Source organism: Sminthopsis crassicaudata, chromosome 2 (genome assembly GCF_048593235.1).
Source record: "Sminthopsis crassicaudata isolate SCR6 chromosome 2, ASM4859323v1, whole genome shotgun sequence".
Classification (NCBI taxonomy): domain Eukaryota; kingdom Metazoa; phylum Chordata; class Mammalia; order Dasyuromorphia; family Dasyuridae; genus Sminthopsis; species Sminthopsis crassicaudata.
In genome coordinates this window covers 291,466,750-291,493,060 of record NC_133618.1, presented here as the reverse complement: position 1 = coordinate 291,493,060, position 26,311 = coordinate 291,466,750, and the positions used below count along the sequence as shown (strand labels likewise).

Genomic DNA, 26,311 nt, shown 5'->3' with positions numbered 1-26,311 from the left:
TTAAGTTTAAGGTTAATTTTTATTTGTAATTTCTGGAAAAAATACATTTTAAATGGAATACCTGAACAGACTGAGCTGCAAAAAGATGAACAGAACATTTACAAGTTGCATTCTACACTGTCATAATAAAGGTATCATTAAAAAAAAAGTCCAAACAATCTTAGATTGAAGGGTGTCTGGAGTTTGAACCTCAAAGAGGGGGCCTCTTGGAAATCTAAAGGAATTAAAGCATAGTTTTTATTAGTAAGTAGCTGAAATTAGGGAAAGATTGAAGAAACAAGGTGCTTTTTGCCAAGTGGTACTATGTTTTCTGGGTAATTTAAACTATGAAGAAAGATGGAGAAAAGCAAAATGACAACTTTGCTCCTCAAAAATCAATAATAGCTCTCTCATTTTTACCAGTGTAAAAACCAGAGTGGAAGTTTGTCTATTTATCTACCTCAAAATCAACAGATTTTCCTTTCAATGTCATGTCTAGTTACTGGATGATAGTTATGGCTAAAGTTGATATTTGAAAATGTGGGTGGGTGTGGCTTGCTTTTCTTTTTAAAGTGATGCTTCTATATAAAAACATTTTCCTTCCTATCATTAATTTATCATTTCCCAAGAGTAGCCCAGATTAGCTTTATAAATGGATTATTTTATATGGAAGTAAGTTTTTCCATGCTATAGATTCTAAGTGCTTTAGATTCATATGCTCCCAAGACCAACCAGGGCTAATCATCACTTTAATCAGTCCAGTTACATAGAAACATGTTATCAAGCTATGTATAAGTATCTCTGTGTATAACTATTACAATTTTAAAAGATTAGTGTAAAGTACATTTAATATACCTATACTATTTTAAAATTGGAAATGAAGTATCACAAAAAAAGGAATTTAGTAATATATTTGAAAGGGAAGGGAGGAAAGAAAACTTCAGAAAGGAAAAATAGTAACAGCGTGACAGTTGTTTTGTTTCAAACAAAATAAATATAATAATGCTAATGGGAAAAGAAGGTAGGGGACAGACACAATTTTTTTCCTTATGTTCAGACCATTTGTTTTAAGGTCAACAAACGGTTGTTCTATTACCCAAACTCGCTTTTCATATACTCCTTTGTTCCCTTGGTCTAGCTGAGCAGCCTTGTTGTTCACTGGATGCTTGGGATTAGGTTCATCCAAGAAACACTATATGAGTGTTAAAATGGAGGAGACATCATAGATTTGTTTGGATATTTTTTCTGTGAATTCTGTTGTTAGTTTAAACATGACATCTTCAAATGGGGTCCCCTCAGTTAAAAAATGACCTTGTGCCATTCCATAATGTTATTTTCCCATGGGGCTATGCTGACCTTGGTGGGGGGCAGGGGATGTGTTTTGGGAGCCTTTTGAAGTTCAGCATGAGGTACCTCTGAGCCAAGGTGGTCAGGTTGTGGACTGCTGTGAGCTCAGGAGTGGTACATGGACTGGAGGAGAGGGAAGGAAGAGAGGAGGGAGAAGGATGGTGGGTGGGGGAGGGGAATAAGGAAAAGAAAATGGGGGAAAGAGGGGGAGTAGAAGTAGAAAGAGAAGGAGGGGAAGGAAATGGTGGAAGAGGAAGAGGGAGGAAGAAGGATGGAGGGAGGGAGAGAGAGGAAGGGAAAGGGGAGAGGGAGGAGAAGAAGCGTAAGAGAGAGAAGGAATAGATGGAGATGTGGCCAGCTTTTGACTGTGACTCAGTTGATGGACTTCTTTCCATTTTCATTCCTACAATCTGTTTTCTGCCTCTTTTATAAATTCCCATTTAGTTGTTATGTACCAGTTACATGACATTGCCACTAGGTGGCAGAGGTTCCATTCAGCTTTTAATTTCAATCTCCGGATCCCTATCCCTGACCCAGTAACAGTAGTAGCTGACATTTAACTTCCTTATGATTATAGGGATCTTTTACCTATATTATCTCTTTTGACTTCAGCACAATCCCAAGAAGGAGAGGGATGTATTGGAAATTTTCAGTCAGAAGACCATGGTTCTGGGTCCAACTTTGCCACTTACTGTTTTGAGCATCTTACTTTCTCTCCCTCTGCTCAGTTTTTCCATTTGTAAAATGGGGATGATAACACTGATACTGCCTGCCTCAAGAAGGTATTCTGAGGAAGACAAATTATTAACTGCAAAACATTATGTAAGTGGGATATATTTAATAATTTAAAATATTTTATTATTCCTCTTTTTTTCTGTGTGCACAGGTACAATTCAAAAACTTCTCTGGTTGCTATGTTATCTTGTAGCATGTTGATAGTACTAACTGTATTCCTCCCTCTCTCCTTCCTTCTCTTCCACTTTCCTTCCCCTTCTCTCTTTTTCCTTTCTTTCTTTCTTTTTTCTTTTTTCCTTCTTTCCCTTCCTATCTTTTATTTCTTCCAACCCTCTTTCCTCTTTTCCTTCCTTTCTTTCCTCCTTCCTCTCACCCTTACCCCTTTCCTTTCCTTTTGTTCATTCATTTGTTTATTTGTTTCTTGCTTCCATTTTCCCTCCTCTCCTTTCCCTCTCCCTCCTTCCTTCCTTCCCTCCTTCCATTCTTCCTCCTTCTTCCCTTTTTATTATTTTGCAGCCCTATAAGGCTATTAAAACAGAATTCTTAAGGTCCCTGAAATAGGCAGAAAGGTAGAGAGAAGATAAACTTGAGATTGAGTTCAGATTTTTGACTACAAAATTAATTATGTGACCCTTAGCAAATCATTTAATTTCTTGGACCTTCAATTCCTTATCTGGCAGTGGAAATAATATTTGTAATATCTAACACGCAAGGTTGTCCCAGGAACTGCTTTGTAAATTTTAAGTACTACGAAAAATCTGAATTGTTATTAATTTCTATCTGTAGTCTGAGCTAAGAATAAATTGAGAGCACTGGTGTGGCTTGAAAAGATACTTTCAGTTCAATAATTCAGCTTCACTCCACAAATGTTCATCTCACAACTTGGTCTCTGCCCTTTCTTTCTGACATCTTGTAAGTCCAATCTCTCTGGTTATTGACTATTATTTTATTTCCTTTGTACTATACTTATTAAGCTAGGGAACTGGTCATTTGAGCCACTTTTTTTGTTTCAATAAACTACTCCAATATTTTTTCCAAGAAAACCCTGAATAGTGTTACCAAGAGTTGTTCATAGTTGAAATGACTGAACAAAATATAGGACCATGCAGGGCATGTGACTTGCCCAAAGTGGCACAGCAGACCAGTGGCTGAGCTGATTTTACCAACTAGTTTTTTTTTTTATTCTTGGTGTTGTGTTCTGTCTATAGCAGGTTGCCTTCAGAGGAAGTGAGATCCCCGTTTCTGTAGATCTTTAAGTGAAGAATGAAAAATTATCTATTAGGAATTTTGTAGAAGAGATTTCTGTTCAATTAGAGTATCAAGCAGATACCCTCCAAGGTCTCAACAGTACTAAGGAAGGCAGTGTCATAGAGTAGAAAGAATGCAAGATATGGAATTGAGAAGATAGATTCAAAACCCCCATCTAATTCTGTGATTTGGGGGTATCCAACTAATCAATTAATCATTATTATTATGTACCAGGCTCTCTTTTAGGCTCTGGGATACAAATAAAATAATGAAAACAGTCCCTTATTTTAAGGAGCTTCCAGTCTAGTTGAGAGACAAGATATTCTCTCTCTCTCTCTCTCTCTCTCTCTCTCTCTCTCTCTCTCTCTCTCTCTCTCTCTCTCTCTCTCTCTCTCTTTTTTTTTCTCTCTTTCCTTCTCTCCCTTCTTTCTCCCCCCACTCTTTCTCCCTCCTTCCCCCCACTCTTTCTTCTCTTGGCTCTGTCTGTCTCTGTCTTTTTCCTCTCTCTGTCACTGTCTCTCTCCTCTTTGTCTCTCCTCTCTTTGTCTTTGTCTCTCTGTGTCTGTTCATCTCTACCTGCCTCTTTGTCTCTCCCTTTTCTTTTTCTATGTGTGAATTTGTGTTTCTCTCTGTCTCTCTCAACCATACCAAAGTATGGCTAGAATGATATTTAGAAATACCTGGATATCTAGATAGATCCATATCTCTATATCTGTATTTCTATCTATAACTATATATATAATACTTATGTATGTATGTTGGATCCATTTAGGGTTCTCTTGCCATTTTCTTTTCCAGCTCATTTTGCAGATGAGAAAACTGAGATAAACAGGGTTAATTGACTTGACTTGTATCTATATCTGGGATAGCTAGGTGATATACTGCCTAGAGTGCCAGATCTGGAGACAAGAAGACTCATCTTCCTGAGTTCAAATATGACCTCAGACATTTACTAGTTGTGTGATCCTGGACAAGTGACTTCACTCTATCTGTCTCATTTTTCTCATCTGTAAAATGAGCTGAAGAAGGAAATGGTAAGTTGCACCATTATCTTTGCTAAGAAAACCCCAAAGGGGTCAAGAGGAGTTGGATGTAATTGAAAACAACCCAATAGACACATACATATATGGTGCAAGATGATTTTGAGGGAAAGATAATAACAGCTGGAAGATCAATAAAAGTCTCATATAGATGATAATTGAGCTGAGCCTTGTAGTCAGCTAAGAATTCTGTAGGTGAGGAGGAAGTGCAATTCGGGGCTACTGGATGCCTAATACTCAGATGGAGGTGGCTGATAGAATGATATGTATGAGTGATAGTAACAAGACCAGTTTGCCTGGATTCCAGTGTATGGGGGTAATAATATGCAGTAAATCTAGAAAGATGGGTTGAAATCCAGCTATTAAATGTCAAATGAAGAAATGAAAGAAGGAGGCATTTATTAAAGGCTTATTATGTTCCAGTTACTTTACAAATATTACCTCATTGCAGTTTCACAACAACACTTGGGGATAATAGCAACTACCTTCATTTTATCGTTGAGCAAACTGGGGGAGTCAGAGATCAAGTGATTTGCACAATCATACAACTATAAGTATCTAAGGCTGCATTTGAACTCAGGTCTTCCTGATTCTGGGTCCAGTGCATGAGCCACTGTGACATCTAGATGTCCAATGTCCAGGGTGGTAATATACTATATGTCTAGAAAGATAAGTTGGGGCTACAAATGCCATAGGAGTTTATCTTTGATCCTGAGGATAAAAGGAAGTCATTGGAGTTTATAGTTACATCCCGATTATTGTGAATAATGAGTGTCATGAATTGGTTGCCCATATTAGAATTTAAACTATTTGAGATTATCATTATATTGTTGTGATGCTAGTTCAGTTGTTTCAGTACTGTATAATTCCTTTTTGGGTTGTTGAGCCCATTTGGGATTTTCTTACTATTTTCTTCTCCAGTTCATTTTGTAGATGAGGAAACTGAGGCAAATAGGGTTAAGTGGCTTGCCCAGAATTGCACTGCTAGGAAGTTTCTGAGGTTGGATTTGATCTCCGGTTTTCCTGACACCAGGCCCAGTGCTCTACCCACTTAGCCATTTAACTGCCCCTTGTAATTATGTAAAATATAGTTACTTATTTCAATCCAATGGACATAAGTCATACAAATTCCAATAAGTGGTCAAACTCACCTTCCTGGTTTCAAATACTTACTAGATGTGTGATTCTGGGGAAGCCACTTAACCCTATTTGCCTCAGTTTCCTCATCTGCAAAATGAACTGGAGAAGGAAATGGTGAACTACTCCAGTATCTTTGCCAAGAAAGCCCTGAATGGGGTTACAGAGACTTGACTGAACAAACAGTAGCAATAACAAAATTGTTAGTGCTATCTGTAAAATGAAGGCATATATATATATATATATATGTGTATATATATATATATATATATATATATATATGTGTATATATATATATATATATATACACATATATATATATGTGTGTGTGTGTGTGTGTGTGTGTGTGTATGTATACATATAAAGTTATATATTTCTTCACAAGAAAGCTGTGTAAAATAAAATAATATGAGTGAAATGTTTTGTAGTCTTTGACTTTGGCCAAATACAAGCTCCTTTTATTATGGTTGTCTTTTTTTTTTGGCCAATATTCATTCTTAACAGTGAATTCTCTGGATTCTCTAATGTCTGAGTGGCCTAAGCAGCAAAAATGTAAGCCTGAGATTAAAAAAAAAATGACTGTGGGTTAGGTAATGCAATAACTTACAATTAGGCAATTTATCAAGGACTTTAGCCAGAAAATCTTCAAATGGCTTGTACTTCTCCATCTTTTTCTTAAGCAATTGTTTCCTGCAGTAATAGAGCCAAGATCAATTATCAGTCAATAAACTTTTATTAAAGGCCTGCTATGACCCAGGCACAGTGCTAAATTCTGAAGATATAAAAAGGGGAAAAGACAGTAACTCCAAGAACCTTAGAATCCTGAAGTTGAATGGGATCTTAAAATTTATCTCCTAGCTTAATAGGAGGTAGACAGATAAATGGATAGTAAAAGCATTTATTAGTGATTATTGTGTGCCAGACACTGTAATAAATGCTAAGAATATACATATAAGCAAACAAGCCAGTTCTTACCTTCAAGGAGCTTATGTTTTAATGAGGGAAGACAATAAATTAAAATATTATTAAATTATAGCTTGAAGACTTCTAGTGAGGTCTTCAACAGTAAGAACCTTAATCTGAGAAGGAAATGAAAGATTTAGTAATTTTTTGACCCAAAAGCAAGTGAATAAGAACATAATACCTTTTTGAAGTTATATCACTCTAATATATCTTTGAAGGAAAATCAAACACCAAATCTTTCCAGGGATCCTTTTATTGATATAGACTGAGACACTATAATTTATAAACAGCAGAACTTCAATATACTCTTATTTAGGAGATAATAATAATAATAATAACAACAACAACAACAATGATAATGATCAAAATAGCAGCTTCGGAATTATCTGCCACATTGTTACTTACCACTTAAAGATTGCTTCAAGATAAAATAATTTGTCTATATTATTTCATTTGATCTTCCTAACAACTCCATGAGTTATGTAGTTATGTGCTTTTGTTATCCCCATTTTACAAAGGAGAGAATTAAAACAGAGAGATTAAATGACTTGTGCAGGGTCATACAGTTGCTAAGTGGCTGAGGAAGGATTTGAACAGATCTTTTTTTTACTCCTAAATTCAGTGTCCATCTGATTAAACCAGACTGCTATAAAGATTAAATGAGATAAAATATTTAAAGTTTTTTGCAAACCTTACTTTCAGTTACTACTAAATTAGTATGGTATACTATACACTAATATTAATAATAGATGCCTAAAACATTTAGAAATTTCCAGAAACTACATTCATTCATCTGGATTATTTTAGATTGAGGTCCCCAAGAGTGACTATGCCAAGAGATAATGTAAGCTTCTTCTGGACAGGGATTATAATTTTATCTTCATATCTCTGGTCCCCAGTTTACTGCCTATTACATAGGTGCTTAATCAATGCTTGTTGATTGAATATTTGCCAAGTTACATATTGAATATTTGTCAAGCTCAATTTTATTGATTTGGTGACAATAGCTGCTGCTCTACCTATGTCTTTTTTGAAGAAAACTTATCTCATCTTTTTTTTGCCTCAGTTTCTTTATCTATAAAATGAGGGATTTGGACTTGAGTCTTTTAAGGTCTTTTCTAGATCTAAATCTGTGACCTATGAACAACTGTCTCAACAAGGTACTAAAGTTAATATTTTTCTCATTTTCAAAAGAAGTATGTAAATATCAAGGTTTAGAGGTAGTATGACATTTAGAGAACTAGGCTTGGGTTTAGAAGAATGAACAGATTTCAGCAAATGAGTAGATATAAGGGACCATGTGATAATGAGAATAACACCTAATTTGCAAACCAGGGTATCTTGGTCTTGAATTCTCATTCCACCATTGTGTGATCTTGGTCAGGTCATTTAAATTTCCCAGGTCTGAGTTTCCTCATCAACAAAATGAGACTAATGATAATTGCATTACACAGGAATCAGTGTGATTATGTATAGGTAAAACACTTTATAATAGTGTAGCATTAAATAAATGTAAATTATTATGAGAAGTATTTTGCTCACAAAATCTGCTGAAAAAAATATAAGACTTGGAATAAAAAGATCTATCTGTATCTGGCTCTTGGTTTTGGCATTTACTGATTGACACAGACTTCAGCAAGGTACTCAAATTCTATAAGCCTCAGGCTTCTTCATCTCTGTGATAGGGATAATAAGGTTTACACTGTCTAGTGAAGGAAGAGCTTTGTAAACTTTAAGTGATTAAATCTGAGTTGTTATTGCTCTCATCCAAATAATTATTTACTAGTGTCATTAGCTTTTCTTATACTTTTTTCTGTCCCCTGCTTCCCTACTATTAATACAGTACTGTGGTTGCAAAGAACTTGTGGGTTATATATATATATGTATATGTATATATATATATATATACATATACATATATATATACATATATATATACATATATATGTATATATGTGGAAGGAACTTAATTAATCTTTGCCCCACCACAAAAGCTCATGTCTTACACCAGACCTGACTATGACGCTTCAGAATAATCCAAGTAAAACTGCTGATATGATGCTGAAAGATCTTTAAAAATTAAAAAAAAAAGCTAGAGAGTTGGTAATCAGTCACTAGGAATGATCTCAGATGTGACTCATGCAACCTTGAGAAAGATCAAGAATGGAGATCAACAATTCACTGTTGAAAAATACTAGCTCTAGAGTCAGGAGAACCTTTTTCAAAGAAAGCAAATCACAGGTGCAGAACAAAATAAAAACTCCAAACTTGCTGGACCATTTATCTGATGGACAATGAGACTGAGTAAGTTATTCTGAGTAGGAAGAGGATCAGGATTACGACTGAAGGTAATGATGCAATGTTTTATCTTTCTTAGTTTTGCAATAATCCCCACTGAGAGGGGAGTTATTGAGATCCCTTTATAATCAATCAATTAAATATTTATTAGGCATCTACTATGTCTAGGCTTTATGTTAGACCCCCAAAATATAAGTGCAAAGAAAAATGAAACTGCCCTTCCTGTAACAAATTTATGTTCTAATGGGGGAAGCCAACAAGAATGTGAGTTAGTAGGTATAGAGTAAATAGGAAGCAAATAAAAACAGACATTTACCAATTAGTTAAATGCTGGATAGTTTGAAAGGGAAGATATTGGGGGTGAGATGTCACAGAAAAGCTTCATGTAAATGATAAAGTTTGAGTTTTGTCTTAAAAGAGAAAGAATCCACAAGACCTCTTATACTTAATGTTACTATGAGATAGGAGAAAATTCACAGCAGCCCTCCTTGAAAACAAACCTGGCTTGGAGGTCTCTAAGTTCTTGGCTCAGATGGTCTAACTCTTCCTGTTTGATTTTGTTTATTTTTACATCTGCTGCCCACTCTTCCAGAGCCTTTCTCTTTTTGATTTTGCTTTCTTTCAGAAGCTTGTCCATGAGTTGATTTCTCTGGAACCCAAAAGGAAATACTTGAGAAAAACAATGCTGCCATTTTTGAAAGCAAATAGATGCAGTATTAATGTCAGCTATTATAGACCCATTCTGTTGACCCAGAGGAGAGAGCTACCTCTTTCTAATACGTGCCTGTACTTGGTATGGTGATAGAGTGGGTGAAGAGGGCAAGACTTTAAATGAGTCATCCTGTATTGGACTCAATGAGAAAGGCTTGTCGAAGCATTGCAGTTGAAGTCAGAAAGTCTGATCACCTACTAGGTGACCTCAGACAAGTCACAGGATTATAGAGTTAGAGTATGGGTACTTTAGAGGTAATTGAGTCTAACCAATACCATTTTACTTATGAGGATGTTAAGTTCCAGATTGGTGAACACATATTCATTTAAGGTCATACATGAATGAAATTATAAAAGCAAGATTTGGATCAAGGCCCTCTGACACCAAAAGTCAGTGTTTTTTTCCATTGTACCAAGCTATTTCACTGCTTTAGGAGTATGTTCTTACCTGTAAAATACTTACCCTCCTAAACTCACAGAACTAAATGAGTTAAATGACTCAAAATTATTTTAGAAACTTCTATTATTGCTATAATTATTACTAGGCAAATTTAAGACTGTAAGTTACAAATAAAGTGCCTACTTCTATTGATAGAAGGAGCTTTCTTGTCTGGAAGTTCCAAATACTCATGAAATCACAGATCTAGTTCTGATGCTCTAAACTCCTATATGCTACTTTTTTTTCTTCAGCATCAAAGGTTTGATATTTATTCCATATTTGTCTTTTAAATTTAATGTCTATTGTTTTTATTTCACTGTCTTTTAAAAATATTTTGTTTAATAAAATATTTCCTAATTATATATATATGTATATATATATACACACACACACACACACACACACACACACACACACACACACACACACACATATATAAAATTTAAAGCTCATTAAAAAAAATGGAAATTCCAAATCCTTCCTCACTTTAACCCTCCCTCCTATTGGAGAAGGCAGCAATTTTTTTATCAGTTATGCATGTAAAGTCAAGTAAAACACATATCCATATTAGTTGTGTTACAAAAGAAAACACAAATAAAATGAAAAAAGTATGTGTACTTCACTTTGGATTCAAAGTTCCTCAGTTCTCTCTCTGGATAACATCTATGAAAAATCCTTGGGTCCTTTGGAATCATTTTAGATTGTTTTGATCAGGGATTTACAAACTTTTTCCACTTGTGACCCTTTTTCACAATTGTTATGTGATCCCATCTTGAACCTGAGGTGTTTTCTGGCAGTGTTCATGCATGCTCAGTGCAAAGTGCATATGTTGTATGTTTAGAATCAAAACTACAGTGAAGTTGCTCAATGCAAGCACTTTAAGAAACACCTTGGATTCATTATGCATTTGATTTAAAATTAATTTTTGGTTGTGTGTTCAGAAACCTTTTGTTGTTGCCAAACTTTTTTGAGATCCTTACATTCAGTTATATAACACCATTTGGTCTTCTGATCTATAGTTTAAGAAGCTTTGGTCTTGATCACTGAAGCTAAATCTTTCATAGTTGATCATCTTTAAAATATTACTGTTACCATATACAATGTTCTCCTTGTATGTTTTTTAAAAGAAAAAAACCTGAATTTATTTATTTATTTAATTTCCCTAACCAGTTACATTCAAAACATTTTAAAAATATTTAAATAAACAAAAATTTAAATTTTAAATATTAAAATAAATATCTATAAACAAATATTTTAAATATTAAATAAACATTAAATATTTATATATTTAAATAAAACAATTTTAAATAAATAAATGTTGAGTGCTAGGTTCTCTACCTTATTCCACAAATAAGAAACCACATGTAAAATTATGCAAAACATTTCCATAAAAGTCAAGTTATGAAAGAAAATATAGATCTACCATCCTAATGAAAATTAAAAACCCTTAAGAAAAATTAAGTTAAAAAGAAAGAGATAGAGAAAGAGAGAATGGTTCAATCTGTATTCAGATGCAATCAGTTTCTTCTTTGGATATGAATAGGATTTTTCATCCTAAGTCCTTCAGTGTAGTTGTGAATGATTATATTACTGAGAATAGCAAAGTCATTCATAGCTTGTCCCAAAACATTGCTATTGCTTTGTATACAGTATATTTCATTTTGTTCATGGAGGATTTTCCAGGTGTCTTTTTTTTCTCCTGAGAGTATCTTGCTCATCATTTCCCAGAGAATAAGATTCTATCACAAACATATACCACCGTTTATTGAGTCATTCCCAAATTGATGGGCATTCTCTCAATTTCTAATTTTTTTGTCCGGATAAGGGAGATGTTATGAATATTTTTGTATACATAGGTCAATTTTTTTTAGAGTTACTATTGCTAATTGTATTTTCCTCCATTTATTATCTTTCCTCTTTCACATTGTATCTTCTCAAAAGGGTTTTGCTATTGATCATTCTCTCTCCTAAGAGGCTCTTTTTTTTTAAATCACCTTCTCCTCCTTTCCATAGCCTATTCACCTCCTATTTTCCTATAGGGTAAGATCGATTTCTACATCTCTATTGAGTATACTAATTCCTATTTGAGCCAATTCTGTTGAGAGTAAGGTTCACTCACTCTCCCTCTCTTCCCCCCTTCCCCTCCACTGTAAAAGTTTTTTCTTGACTTTTTTTTATAGCAGGATAATTTGTACTATTCCACTTCTCTCTTTCCCTTTCTTCTAGTACATTCCTCTCTCATCCCTTAATTTCATCATTTTAAAAAATATATCATCCACTCACATTCGAGTCATATCTGTGCCCTCTGTTTATATATACTCCTTCTAACTGCTATAAAAATGAGAACATTCTAATGAGCTACAAGTATCATCCTTCCAAGTAGGAATGTAAACTGATAAACATTATTAAGTCCCTTGTGATATCACTTTCTTGATTACCTCCTTATGTGTCTTCAAAGTCCTGTATTTGAAAATCAAATTTTCTGTTTAGTTCTGGTCTTTTCATCACCAATGCTGGAAAATCCTATGTTTCATTGAATGACCATCTTTTCCTCTGAAGGATTATACTCAGTTTTGCTGGATAGGTGATTCTTGGTTACAATCCTAGCTCCATTGTTCTGCACAATATCATATTCCAAGCCTTCCAGTCCTTTAATGTAGAAGCTGCTAAATCTTGTGTTATTCTGACTCTGGCTCCACTATACTTGAATTGTTTCTTTCTGTATGCTTGTAATATTTTCTTGACCTGGGAGTTTCAGAATTTGGCTATAATATTCCTGGGAGTTTTCATTTTGGTATCTTTTTCAGGAGGTGATCAGTGGATTTTTTCAATTTCTATTTTACCTGCTGGTTCTAAAATATCAGGGCAGTTTTCCTTGTTAATTTCTTGAAAGTTGACATAGAGGCTCTTTTTTTGATCATGACTTTTAGGTAGAACAATAATTTTTAAATTATGTTTCTTGGATCTATTTTCCAAAACAGTTTTTCCATTGAGATATTTCAATTTTTCCCTAGTTTTTCATTTTTTGGTTTTGTTTTATTGTATCTTGATTTCTCATAAAGTCATTAACTTCTATTTGCTCAATTCTATTTTTTAAGGAATTATTTTCCTCAGTGAGTTTTTGTATCTTCTTTCCCAATTGGCCAATTTTGCTTTTTAAGGCATTCTTCTCCTCATTAGCTTTTTGTATTTCCTTTTGCATCACTCTCAATTCTTTTCTTAATTTTTCCTCTATCTCTCTTACTTGATTTTCAAAGTCCTTTTTTATTTCTTCCATGGCTCTGAGCCCAATTCTTACATTTCTTGGAGGCTTTGGATGGAGGAGCTTTGACTTTGTTATCTTCTGAATGTGTGTTTTGATCTTCCTTGTCACCATCCAATGATCAGAAGTTTTTCTGTTTTCTGCTCATTTTTCTAGGCTATTACTTGGCTTTTAATTTTTTGTTAAAGTAGGGCTCTATTTCCGGGGTGGAGGGTGCCCTGTCCCAAACTTCAGGGATTATTTGTAGCTGTTTTCAGAGATACTTCTAGGAATCCGACCACAAATACTCTTTTCTGTCCTCGAGTTCTTAGCTGTGTCCCCAGCTGAGACTGCATACCAGACTCCTACCTTGTTGTCACAGACCCTCTCTACCGACCTTCCAAGTCCTCTCAGATGTTCCCAGGCTTCCAGCACCGCTGCTGATTCAGAGGTCCTGCCTCACTGATTCTGAGATCTGGGCCAGGGTAGGGCTGTGGCTCCCCTGCACTGGAATTGCATGCTGGACTCTGACCCTGGTATCGTAGACTTTTTTTTTTGAATAAACTTTTAAGTTTCCTTTAGCTAGAAAATCTTCTACTCTGTTTTTTTTTTTTTTTTTTTTTTTTTTTGGGTGTTATGATACTCCAAAATTAGTTTAAAGTCATTATTTAATGGAATTTGGAGCAGTTTTGGGGAGAGTTCTGGTCTTTACTCCACCCTCTTGGCTCCATTTCTCTCCCCTTATTCTTATTACTTCAATTTGTATGACTTCATATAAATCTTTTCAGGTTTTTCTTATAACTACTTAAAACGTATTATATACCCTTCTACTAATTTCAGATTATAACCTTTTTAATTCACTCAATAAACATTATTAAATACCTGCCATTGAGTCAGCCATTGCACTTAGTGTAAGGGAGACAAAAAGGCAAAAAGGCAAAAAAAAAAAAAAAAATTACAATCTACCTAAATACTCAAGTTCAAGAGGTTGATATAAAAAAAAAAATCCCATTAATATCTGGCAGACTGCTTTCTGATGATGAACAATTGAATGAGGCTGTTTTTTAGATTTGTTAGCTTTTGTGTTCTGCTGGCATAGCTTTAAGAACCTATGATTCACTCAAATTCATGATTGGGAAAGGACTTTAGTGGAAGTGGTTTTATTCACATAAAGGGTTATCTCTCTTTGGCTTTGACACTCTAATAATGGCCTAACCACTACAGCATATTGCCTCTCAATAAATATTGATTTATGTCATAGAATCAAATAGTGTAGAACTGGAAAGAACGTCATAGACCATTACGATTACAGAATAGTTATATGTGGTGATTGAAGATCACTTTGGCTACTCAATGTTCTCTTTCATGATCTTCAGTAACCATTATATCAATTTCCTTCCCAATCTTGCCTATCACCACAATGAAGGCCCCTCTAGAGCCAGTAAAAAAATAATCATTAAAATAACAAATTTACTTTTTTTAAAAAAAGACTGTATATTACCATATATAAAGATAAGGTTAAAATAGATTCATGATTTAGACATAAAGAGTGATTCTATAAACAAATTAGGAGAACAGCGAATAGTCTACTCAGATCAATGGAGAAGGGAGGAATTTATGGCCAAAGAAGAACTAGACAACATTATGGAATGCAAAATGGACTACTTTGATTACATTAATTTTAAAAGTTTTTGCACAGAGAAAATCAATGTAGCCAAGATTAGAAAGGAACTGGGAAAATTTTTTACAGCTAATGTTTCTGTTAAAAAGCCTTATTTCTAAGACATATAGAGAATTGATTCAAATTCATAAGAATATAAATTATTCCCCTATAGATAAATGGTCAAAGGATGTGAACAATTTTCTTTTTCTCATTAAAGTTTTTTATTTACAAAATATATGCATCAGTAATTTTTCAACATTGACTCTTGCAAAGCCTTCTGTTCCAAATTATCCCCTTATCCCCACTCCTTCCCCTAGATGGCAGGCAGTCCAATACATGTTAAATGTGTTAAAATATATATTAAATCCAATATATGCATACATATTTATATAGTTATCTTGTTGCACAAGAAAAATCTGATCAAGAAGGAAAAAAATTGGGAAAGAAAACAAAATGCAAGCAAGAAATTACAGAAAGTGAGAATGCTATGCTGTGATCCACACTCAGCTCCCATGGCCCTCTCTCTGGGTGTAGATGGCTCTCTTCATCACAAGATTATTGGAACTGGCTCTGAATCATCTCATTCTTGAAGAGAACCACATCTATCAAAATTGAAAATAATATAGTCTTGTTGTTGCAGTGTATAATGATCTCCTAGTTGTGTTCATTTGTGAACAATTTTCAGATGAAGAAATTAAAGCCAGTTAGAGTTATATGAAAAAATGCTCAAAATCACTATTGATTAGAGAAATGCAAATTAAAATATCTCTGGGGCACCACCTCATACTTATCAGGTTGGTTAAGACATCAGGAAAGATAATGATAAATGTTAAAGGGGATGTAGAAAACTGGTACACTAATACATTGCTGGTGGAGTTGTAAATTATCCAAATGTTCTGGAAAGCAATTTGGAACTGTGTCTAAAGGGCTATCAAATTGTGCATACCCTTTGATTCAGCAGTGTCTTTCCTGGATATGTATCCAAAAGAGATCATAAAAAAGGGGAAAGGATCCACATGTGCAAAGATGTTTGTAGCAACAAGGAACTGGAGATTGAATGGATACCCATCAATTAGGGAATAAAATATGGTATATGAATGCAATGGGATATTTTTATTCTCTAAAAAATGACGAGCAGGCTGATTTCAGAAAAGCCTGGAAAGACTTATGTGAACTGATGTTTATGGTGAATAGAAGCAGGAGAACATTGTATATGATAATGAGATCATGTGATGCTCAACTATGATGGATTTCGATCTACTCAACAAAGCAGTGATTCAATGCAATTCTAATAGATTTAGAATGGAATATGCTGTGACATTCAGAGAAAAAACAATGGAGACTAAATATAGGATTGGAGCATATAGTATTTTCACCTTTTTGTTGTTGTTTATTTGCTTTTTTCTTTATTATGTTTTTTTCCCTTTTGATCTTATATTTCTTGTGATGAATATGGAAATGTGTCTGGAAGAATTGCACATATTTAACCTATATGAGATTGCTTGCTGTCTTGGGGTGGGAGGAGAGGCAGAGAGAGGAAGAAAAATTTGCAACACAAAATTTTGCAGAGGTGACTATTGAAAACTATCTTTGCATATATTTGGAAAAATAAAATACTATTAAAAACAAAAAAAATTGATTTTACACATAACTGGTGAAAAATAAAATAGCAAATAAAAATACAGACTGTACGTTGAATTTCTAACAACTCTATCAATTAAGTACTAGAAAGTGTCATAATTCTTGTTTTATGGCTGAAAAAACTGAGGCTCAGAGAATTGAAATAGCTTACTCATGGTCATGAGATTAGTAAGCAAAAGAGCCAGGCTTTTGTCTTTAGACAAAAAAGAAAGTGTTCTTTCCATCCCATTGTACTTCCTCTGTGGATTTTTATCTGTGGGTTACTTGAACCAGAGAACCTCTCATATGAATAATGATATGAAATATTAATATGAAAGGACTTTTTTGTCCTATTTGGAATTATGTAGGAAGATCTTGATGGGTGATTTTATTCTTATTTTATTTTTAATTTATAGAATGAAACAAGCATTTCCATAACAGTACAATAAAAAGATGATTGTACATCTATGAAAGAGATGAATGCAAATCTACTATATGCAACTTGCTATTCCTTTAAAAAATATGAGAAAATTATCATGTTAATTTCTTTTTCTCTTCCCTTACCCCCCCCCCCACTCTAGAGAAGGCTACCAATAGACATAAATATATGTATTTATGTAAAATTATTCTATACATACTTTTATTTATCTATTCTCTGAATGAAGATAGTGTCTCTTTTCATATATCCTCTATAATTAATTTAGATATTTATAATAGACAAAATAAGTTATTTTCTCAAAGTCTTACTTAAAACAATATTGCTGTTACTGTATATAAAAAAAGAGTTCTGTTAATTTTGCTCTTCATTATTTCATGAAAGTTTTTCCATGTTTTTCTAAAACCATTGAGCTTATTGTGTCTTATAATACATCATAGTAGTATTCATGGGTAATTTTTAATTAGCATTTACCTCTAGAACAAAAATTGCTAATTTTCTATATTATGGACCCCTCTGATAGTCTGATAAAACCCATGGATTTTTCCCAGAAAAATATTTAAATGCATAAAATTAAATAACACTGGATTACAAAAAACCCCAATTATTTTCAAATATAATTATAATTTTTTAAAAAAAGTTGACAGGTTAAGAATCCTTGATATAGAACAATATTAGAAAAAATCAACTACATATTTATGACACAAGTGCATAGTTAATGTTTTTTTTAGGTTTTTATTAGGTTTTTATACTAACGAGTCACTGGGTTTTGGGCACTGCCTATGTTTGTCCTAAATTGATGCATTGGGAGAATGTAGGAATTGACAAAGGAACCACAAAACTCTCAGCAAACTAGAGCTAATTCTTCCTGTCTTGTATAAACCTGCATTGGAGAGATGAGGTGATCATCCCTAGAGTGTCTATGTTGCTCTAGGGTGAAGAGTCTTACTTACATATCTTTGTCCTTGTAACAGCTCAGTCTTTCCTTTTGTCACATTTTCTATCCGTTTTTTCCACTCTCTTTTCTTTGCTTCCAGCATTTTATTCACCTGGATAAATTCATCATTAGCCAGAATCTGGGCATGGAAGCTTGAATCATTTTGCAGAATGTTCACACTATCCTGAGGATTTTGGGTCCTATGGTTTTCATACAGCTGAACAGGGGTGTTTTCAAGTCTCTCCTCAGGAGAGTTATTTTCTCTAGTGCTGACTGTGTTATCATGCTGCTTTGGTCTAGCACTGGCTTCATGTATCTGATGGGAATCCTGCAATCATAAGAGAATGTTAAACCTGGAAAGGAACTTAGACCATCTAATCTTTTTTTGATTATTTTCTATGTCATTTGTTTTATGCTAAATGTGAATAGGATTTTTATTTTATTTTATTTTATTTTTTGAGGGCAGTTGGGGTTAAGTGACTTGCCCAGGGTCACATAGCTAGGAAGTGTTAAGTGTCTGAGACCAGATTTGAACTCAGGTCCTCCTAACTTCAAGGCTGGTGCTCTATCCACTGTGCCACCTAGCTGCCTCTGAATAGGAATTTTAAACAAATCAAATTTAGCTTAAAAAAAAAAAAGACAATAGTCAGACCAACAAAATATTTTGGGATTTGATGAAGCATTCTTTGTTTACTTCCTCTAATGCCATTTTGATGTTCATGTTTTGTCTCAATCCTTCTTTTCAAATTTAAACTACAGCTAAGAGTTGCTGTGATTTAATAAATTTATCATATGACCAACATTTTGGTGATGAATTTCCCTCATATATAGTTAGGTTGAATCTCAAGTCATCATCATTGGGTGTACTTGAAGAGTTTCTAGCTTGGTGGTATCTGTTCAAGGTTTTGCTCCATATTCACAGAATCTATGAGTGCTCCTTATAGGAGGAGATGCATATTAAGTGAAGATTTTTTTTGCCTCCTCTATCTTCCTGATTATAGAGAAAATCATAAAAGATGAAACAATTCTTGTCCCAAAGTGGATTGAGTATCAGTGCAGAAAAACCAAACTTTTGAAATAATAGAACCACTAACATCTCTCTTTGAGCTGAAGAATGAATATCTCATTAAACAATGATAGATGCTTCCATGGGAAATCTATCCTCTAAAAACCTTAGAGTCCTTGGGGAAATGAGGAATAGGTAATAAATGAATGCAACTGACCTCATTAACATTGGAATTCATGAAGTTTTCATTGTCTTCTTCTCTAGAAAAGAGAGACAAGAATTATTCTGACAAAATCAAGGTGTTTCTCAAAGCATTTAGGTAGATAAATATAAGTTAAATGAAAAAAAATTGTTAAAAGTGCCTATTGTATATATATACATACATACACATATATGTATATATATATATATATATGTATATATGTGGTGAGAAGCATCATGATTTGGTGGATCAAGGGTCAGATTTGAATTCAGGAAAGTACTGGGTTCATGTGTTGCTTCTGAAATGTAATCACAGAATCAAAAATTTGAGAGCTGGATGGGACCTTAGTACTATCTTGTCTGACCCCCACATAAAAGGAGCTTCCACTACATACTAGCTAGCTATGTGACTAAAGGCAATTACCTACCTTCTCAATGATCTAGAACAGATTCTATAGATGATTTGCTGACCTGCTTTTGTGGAGAGGTTTTAACACTGGGAGTTCTCTATATTGGTGAAATCACAGGTTCCAACAAAACAAAAAATAGTGCTTCTCTGTTTTTAATCTCTGGAAGGAAGGAAGGAAGGAAGGAAGGAAGGAAGGAAGGAAGGAAGGAAGGAAGGAAGGAAGGAAGGAAATAATTATTTTGTTTATTAAATGCCTACTATGTGCCAGGCACTGTGATAAGTGCTATACAAATACATCTCATTTAATCCTTACAGCAACCTTATGAAATAGGTGCTATTTTTATTCCCTTTTTATAATTGAGAAAAATGAGGCAGACAGAGGTTTTTACACTAGGAGTTCTCTATATTGGTGAAATCACAGGTTCAAACAAAACAAAAAACAGTGCCTCTCTGTTTTTAATCTCTGGAAGGAAGGAAAGAAGGAAAGAAGGAAGGAAGGATGGAAAAAAGGAGGGAAAGAAAGACATAAGGAAGAAGGGAAGGAAGGACATAAGGAAGGAGGGAAGGAAGGAGAGAAGGAAGGAAGAAAAGAAAGAAGGTGTGGAAGAAAGAAGGAAGGAGGGAAGAGGAGAGATGAGAATAGAAGAGAGGAGGAAAGGAAAGAGAAACAGAGGATTTAGAACAGATGCTATGGATGGTGTAAAATAATGAGCCTGCCAGATATTAATAGAAAGTTAGATAGCACCGATTTAGTGGTCCCAATCAGCACAGTTCTAAGACTTTTAAAATCAGTACTCAGGGACTTCAGATTAGAAATGAAGCCTTGATAGGATTGACCCAGGAATAGAAATTAGATAAGGACAAAAGGTCAAGGTGGCTTGAAGTTGGAAGGTGTTACCTTGTTGAAATGACTGATAAAGGGTCTTGACTGCCTAGGGAAGAGAATATAGGATAGAGATGCTGGTCTGGAGTATAACCCCATTTCTGTCTATGTCTAGGATGGTTTTTTTACAGGGACAGACCTGTGATGCTTCATTCTGCATGTGAGGAAGGAGTCATGTTCCTGACTGTCTAAAAGACTACTGAATGATTAAAGGAGTAGGAGACAGGAAGCTGAGAAGGACAAGGGTGTGTGTACTATTGAAATGTGATCTGGACATCTCAGAGCTGCAGACATGACAGGAAGCCAGTCCCCTAAATGTTCTTTAACCCCCACATCTAGGGATTTAAAAAATGTACTTCCCTTCAGCTCCATGATTTGAGCAAAGAGCTCATAGATCCCCGTGTTCTTTCTATCTTGGAGAAAATGAGATCTTTCAAGAGAACAAGGAAAGAAGGAGAATAAGAAACAGGGAAAGAGGGAAAAGTCACAGTAAAGGCAAAGTATGGGTTCAGGAAGAGAGAAGTGATGGGAAAGGTAGAAGGGTAAGGATATTATGAAAGAAGAGGGGAATTTTAGACTTTATGATCTTGGAAATGGAGAAGTTTGAGGTGATAATAAAAACCAAGCTTCATATGATCACTACTATGAGTGACTGAGGTAGAATAGAAATAGAAATCGTGGATTTGAAGGGATAGAGGAACTGAGACCATGATATTAAAAAGTATGATATCATCCCATTATCAAGAACATAAGGTGCTTTATAAATGTTTATGGAATTAAATTAATCAAATAGAAAGTATTACTATCCCATTTTACAGATGAGAAGAGAGATACATGAAGATGAATTGGCCCAAACAGAAAATGTGTAAAGAAAGAATTAGGGGATATGGGATTTTTGAGGCTCATTCCAATGTGCTATGTACTGACATTAGACCAACTCTTCCCCCTTCTCCATCCCTCTTGGTGCTTAGTGTACAGTGAACATGTTCTCAATGCATGAATGATGAAAATATTTTTGAATGGAAGGTCAACAATTTTAAAAAAAATCTTGAACTTTAATGTATTAAAATTTAGAGCTGGAAGGGGATCTTAGAATCAAAGATTTGAGGAAAGACAGAGCTAGACTACATGTTAAGGTTAGAAAACAGAATGTTAGGGCTGGAAAGATCTTAGAATGTGAAGAACAGGTTATCATATTCTTAATGCTGGAAAGGAGCTTAAAGGTCATTTTTCCCAACTGTCTTATTTTTCAGTTGAGGAACTTGAGACTCAGAGACCCACTTTTCCAAAGTCACACATATTTATAAATGGTAGGTCCTATGACTGCAAGTTCAGCAGCCTTCAGAACTTAGAATACAAGAACTAAAAGAGCATTTTGAGGTGATCTATTCCAACCCTCTTATTTTCAGAGGTGGACATGGGCTCAGAGAAGGGATGTGATTTTCTTAAAGTCATCTGAACCTTTACTTAATGACAAAGGCCATATTAGAGGCCGTTTTTCTTTCACACATACTTTTTTCCCCACTATACTATATCATAAACCAAAAAATATATTTGTTATTTTTCTTGGGAAAAACTATTTAAGATGGAGTTTCTGGTACAGTGAATACAGCAATGGAACATTGGTGAAAAGAACTGTCAGATTGAATATATGTCTATTGGAGAGGGAGCACATAGTGGGCATTTACTTGAAGGAGACTTAGTAGATTTATTTCCATACTGGGAAGTATGTGACACCTCTAGGTGTTGAAGTCATGACTTCATAATGGTGGCCACATCATAGTGTCAATGCGATCCTTGTAATCACTACTGACAGTTTCACCCAAATCCTACCCTCCTCATCTGAAGCTTCAATTTCTATCATTAGCTTTCTTTTGTTATTTTCTTGTGTAGAAGGAGCTAAAAGGCAGGGCAAACTGTTCAGGAGGCTTGAACTGTGTACTTTATATTCAAGTTTGCTCCCCATTTGAATTCCAATAGAAAATGCAGCTTTTGAAAGATACAGTTTAAGGACCTACTAAAGAATTCTGGCATACTTTTCTCAAGACACATGGTCCTGAAACTATCTCTAACTTTCTCCTTTCCAGAGCTGATCTCACAAATAAGTGTGATTTTAGGGGCCCTGGAAAGTGTATTACACCCTCAAAAAGAGTTACTCCTGTCTTGATATTATGAGAACAAGGTAAACTGAGCCCAAGATAGGAAACTCACCTAAGAGCAGCACTTGAGAAGGATGATGGTTGCGACATGTTCAGCTGACTGGGAGGGATGGTAGAGAGCAGACTCTACCTGAGACTCCTTTCTCTCTGAGTCAGTATGCAGTGTAATGTCAAGTTACCTTGGCACTTAGGAAACTGCTGTTCTAGCACTGGCACTCTCCTTTATTAACTCTGTGATCCCTAGGCAAATGTTTAACTCTTCTTTTGGTCTGTTTATATTTAAAATAGAGAAAGTAGGATTAGATGCTTTTTTTTTTTAAATAGTTTTGTGGGTAGTTTTTCTTCTTACATCATAGTCATTTTTGATAGCACCCCCCTCCCCCAGTCCTTAAAATGGAACAACCCTTGTAGCAAAGTAAAACAGTTAAGTAGTATCAACCAATATAGTGGCTATGTTTGATGATATATACAGCATTCTGTCTTCACAGTAATATATCTCTCTTCTGCTAAAGAATATAAATATATGTATTTATTATTCTTCTGATTATTATTATCTGGGATCACTGTTGTGTTTTTTTACAATTACTAAGAGACTAGTATTCTTTTAATTTACTTCTCTGAAGTTATTGTGTATGTTACTTTGGTATTGGTTATTCCACTCTCAATTCATATACATATTCTTACATCTTTCTGATTTCCTCAAATTTATCTTTTAAAATAAATTTTATTAAAAGATAAAATAATTATGATTACATAAGATTGAAAAGCTTTACACAAAATTAATACATCTAGGATAAGAAGAGAAACAGTCAAATGGGAAGAAAATTTATCTAGTTTCTCACATAAGCCAAGACATAAAACTAACAGATGTATATATGTGTATGAATATATGTGTGTTGATATGTATTTGTGGATATATGTATGCAGATATATAAATGTTTTAAATACATATTCACATCTATATGCATATATTCATCTATATCCATAACCATAAGCCATTCATTTAATTTGCCTCATGGTTAGCAAACTGGCAAGGACGACAAAAGATCAGAATTGTCAAAGTTGGAGGATTGTGGGAAGATACTTTGTGATGTTTGTGGAGTTATGTATTTACATAGTTATTTTGGAAAACAATTTGGAATTATGCCAAATTTATCTTTTTCAGATCCTTATGCTCCTGGGTCTTGTATTTTATGTTGTATGTTTTAATACTATATTTCTGCTACTTGTCTATCTTATAAAGTTCTTTCCAGCTCTAAGAATCTAGTATCGCATGTTCATTCACTAGAGATTGGTTCAGTTTTATATTTGGAGGAGAAGGATATCTTTAAGTTTGACTGGATAGTTATCTTGATAAAGACACAAACTTAGGCTAAAATATGAGTCCTCATTTTTTTTACATGATAGTTACCTGATTTGAGGATGATTTGTAGTAAATCTATCCTCTTTTTGTTCTTCCCCACAATTTTATGGACAAATTGCTTTTTGGAATTATTCATATACCTGTCTCTGATCCTTCATCAATTTATATAAGATGCTTGGGGAATATGAAACGAAATTGGTTTGTGGATGAGAAGGAAATTGAAATTTTGTGGGGAATCCTATATTTTGTAGGTGCTTAGTAGATGATTAAATGTTTAAGATTATTTCTCACACCTCTGGCAACTTCAAATATAACAGATTATGTAATTGTAAGAGCTCTAGATTTGGCATCAGGAGACCTGTGTGAACCCTGGCTCTAATAGAATTTTAAGGTTTAATAGTTTCCAACTGAACTAAGACTTTTGGGATACTCTGTATTTATTAGCTGTGTGATGTTAGTCAAGTTACTTAGCCTCTCTAAGCTTCTATTTTCTTATCTATAAAAGGGGATAACGACATATATGCTTCTTAACACACACGATTGTAATCAAGACATTCTTTGTAAATCTCAAGTTCAGGTACTCTCTGTAAGACACCAATATGTATGTTATGGTGGAATGAGGAATTAAAAAAGAGGGGAAACAAGGTTCTATTTCTAAAGTACCCAGATTCTGATTAACTAATGGGTTGATATGTCACTTCTTTGCTTAAATTTTCTAAAAAATATTTTATTTTTCCCAGTTGAAGTGTAAAAATAATTTTTATCATTATTATTATTATTTTTTTTTTTTGCTGAGGCAGCTGGGGTTAAGTGACTTGCCCACCAGAGTCACACAGCCAGGAAGTATGAAGTGTCTGAGGCCAGATTTGAACTCAGGTCCTCCTGACTTCAGGGATGGTGCTCCATCCATTGCACTATCTAGTTGCCCCTTATCATTAATTTTTTTTTTTTTTTAAATCTGAGTTTCTTCTGGGAAAATTGGAGTATGGAAGAAATTAGACATTGATCCACACCTCATACTCTATACCAAGGTAACGTTAAAATGGGTTCATGATTTAGACATAAAGAGTGATATTTTAAGCAAATTAGAACAAAAGATAGTTTACCTCAGATCTGTAGAGAAGGAAGGAATTTGTGTTCAAAGAAGAACTGGAGTATATTATTGGATACAAAAGAGATAATTTTGACTATATTAAGTTAAAAAGTTTTTGTATAAACAAAACCAATGCAGACAAGATTAGAAGGGAAGCAAAAAAATGGGAAATTTTTTTATATTTAAGAGTTCTGATAAAGGTCTCATTTCTAAAATATATAGAAAATTGACTCAAATTTATAAAAATTCAAGCTATTTTCCAATTGTCAAATAGTCAAAGGATATGAACAGTCAGTTTTCAGATGAAGAAATTGAAACTTTTAGTTTGAAATTGAAATTTTTAGTCATATGAAAAGGTTCTCTAAATCACTATTGATTAGAGAAATGCAAATTAAGACATATCTGAGGTATCACTATACACCTCAAGGATTGGCTAAGATAAGAGAAAAAGATAATGATGAATGTTGGAGGGGATGCAGGAAAACTGGGACATTAATATATTATTGGTGGAACTGTGAAATGATTCAACATTTTGGAGAACAATTTGAAACTCAAAGGGCTATCAAAATGTGCACATCTTTTAAACCAACAGTGTTTCTACTGAGTTTGTATTCCAAAGAGATCATAAAGGAGGGAAAGGGACCCACATGTGCAAAAATGTTTGTAGCAGCTTTTTTTTGTAGTAACAAGAAACTGGAAACTGAGTGGATGACCATCAATTGTGGAATGACTGAATAAGTTATGAATGTTATGGATTATTGTTGTATAAGAAACTATCAGCAAGATGATTTCAGAGAGGCCTGGAGAGATACATGAACTGATACTGAGTGAAATGAGAAAAACTAGAAGATCATTATATGGAAACAATAAGAGTATGTGATGATAAATTTTGGATGTGGCTCTTTTTTTTTTAATAGTTTTTATTTACCAGATATATGCATGGGTAATTTTACAACATTGACAATTGCCAAACCTTTTGTTCCAATTTTTCCCCTCCCCCTCCAGGTGGCAGGTCGACCAATACATGTTAAATATGTTAGAGTATAAAATAAACACAATATATGTATACATGACCAAACAGTTGTTTTGCTGAACAAAAAGAATCGGACTTTGAAATAGTGTACATTCAGTCTGTGAAGGAAATCCAAAATGCAGGGGGACAAAATTAGAGGGATTGGAAATTCTATGTAGTGGTTCATAATCATCTCCTAGAGTTCTTTTGTTTGGTGTAGCTGGTTCAGTTCATTACTGCTCTATTGGAACTGATTTGGTTCATCTCATTGTTGAAAATGGCCACATCCATCAGAATTGACCATCATATAGTATTGTTGTTGAAGTATATAAATGATCTTCTGATCCTGCTCATTTCACTCAGCATCAGTTCATGGAAGTCTCTCCAGGCC

The 26,311-nt window shown here is 34.2% G+C and overlaps 2 protein-coding genes and 1 pseudogene across 3 annotated transcripts in view; 1 reads left to right on the top strand and 2 right to left on the bottom strand.

Moving 5' to 3' along the window:
- The window catches only part of CCDC197 (coiled-coil domain containing 197), a 35,030-nt gene extending 12,424 nt beyond the window's left edge, over positions 1 to 22,606 (bottom strand). The window contains exons 1-5 of one of the 2 annotated variants that reach the window (XM_074285117.1): positions 22,505 to 22,606; positions 19,018 to 19,055; positions 17,811 to 18,122; positions 9,248 to 9,396; positions 6,094 to 6,176 (exon numbers count right to left, since the gene is read on the bottom strand). In XM_074285117.1, the coding sequence (XP_074141218.1) occupies positions 6,094 to 6,176; positions 9,248 to 9,396; positions 17,811 to 18,122; positions 19,018 to 19,038 (565 nt within the window). In that variant the 5' untranslated portion in view covers positions 19,039 to 19,055; positions 22,505 to 22,606. Of the gene's footprint in view, positions 1 to 6,093; positions 6,177 to 9,247; positions 9,397 to 17,810; positions 18,123 to 19,017; positions 19,061 to 22,504 lie in introns of both variants that reach the window. The other variant, XM_074285116.1, reaches the window with a different exon arrangement.
- ASB2 (ankyrin repeat and SOCS box containing 2) overlaps positions 1 to 26,311 on the top strand; it is a 259,403-nt gene that overhangs the window by 81,120 nt on the left and 151,972 nt on the right. The window lies entirely within an intron of this gene.
- On the bottom strand, positions 99 to 1,305 carry LOC141555714 (ubiquitin-conjugating enzyme E2 A pseudogene; annotated as a pseudogene).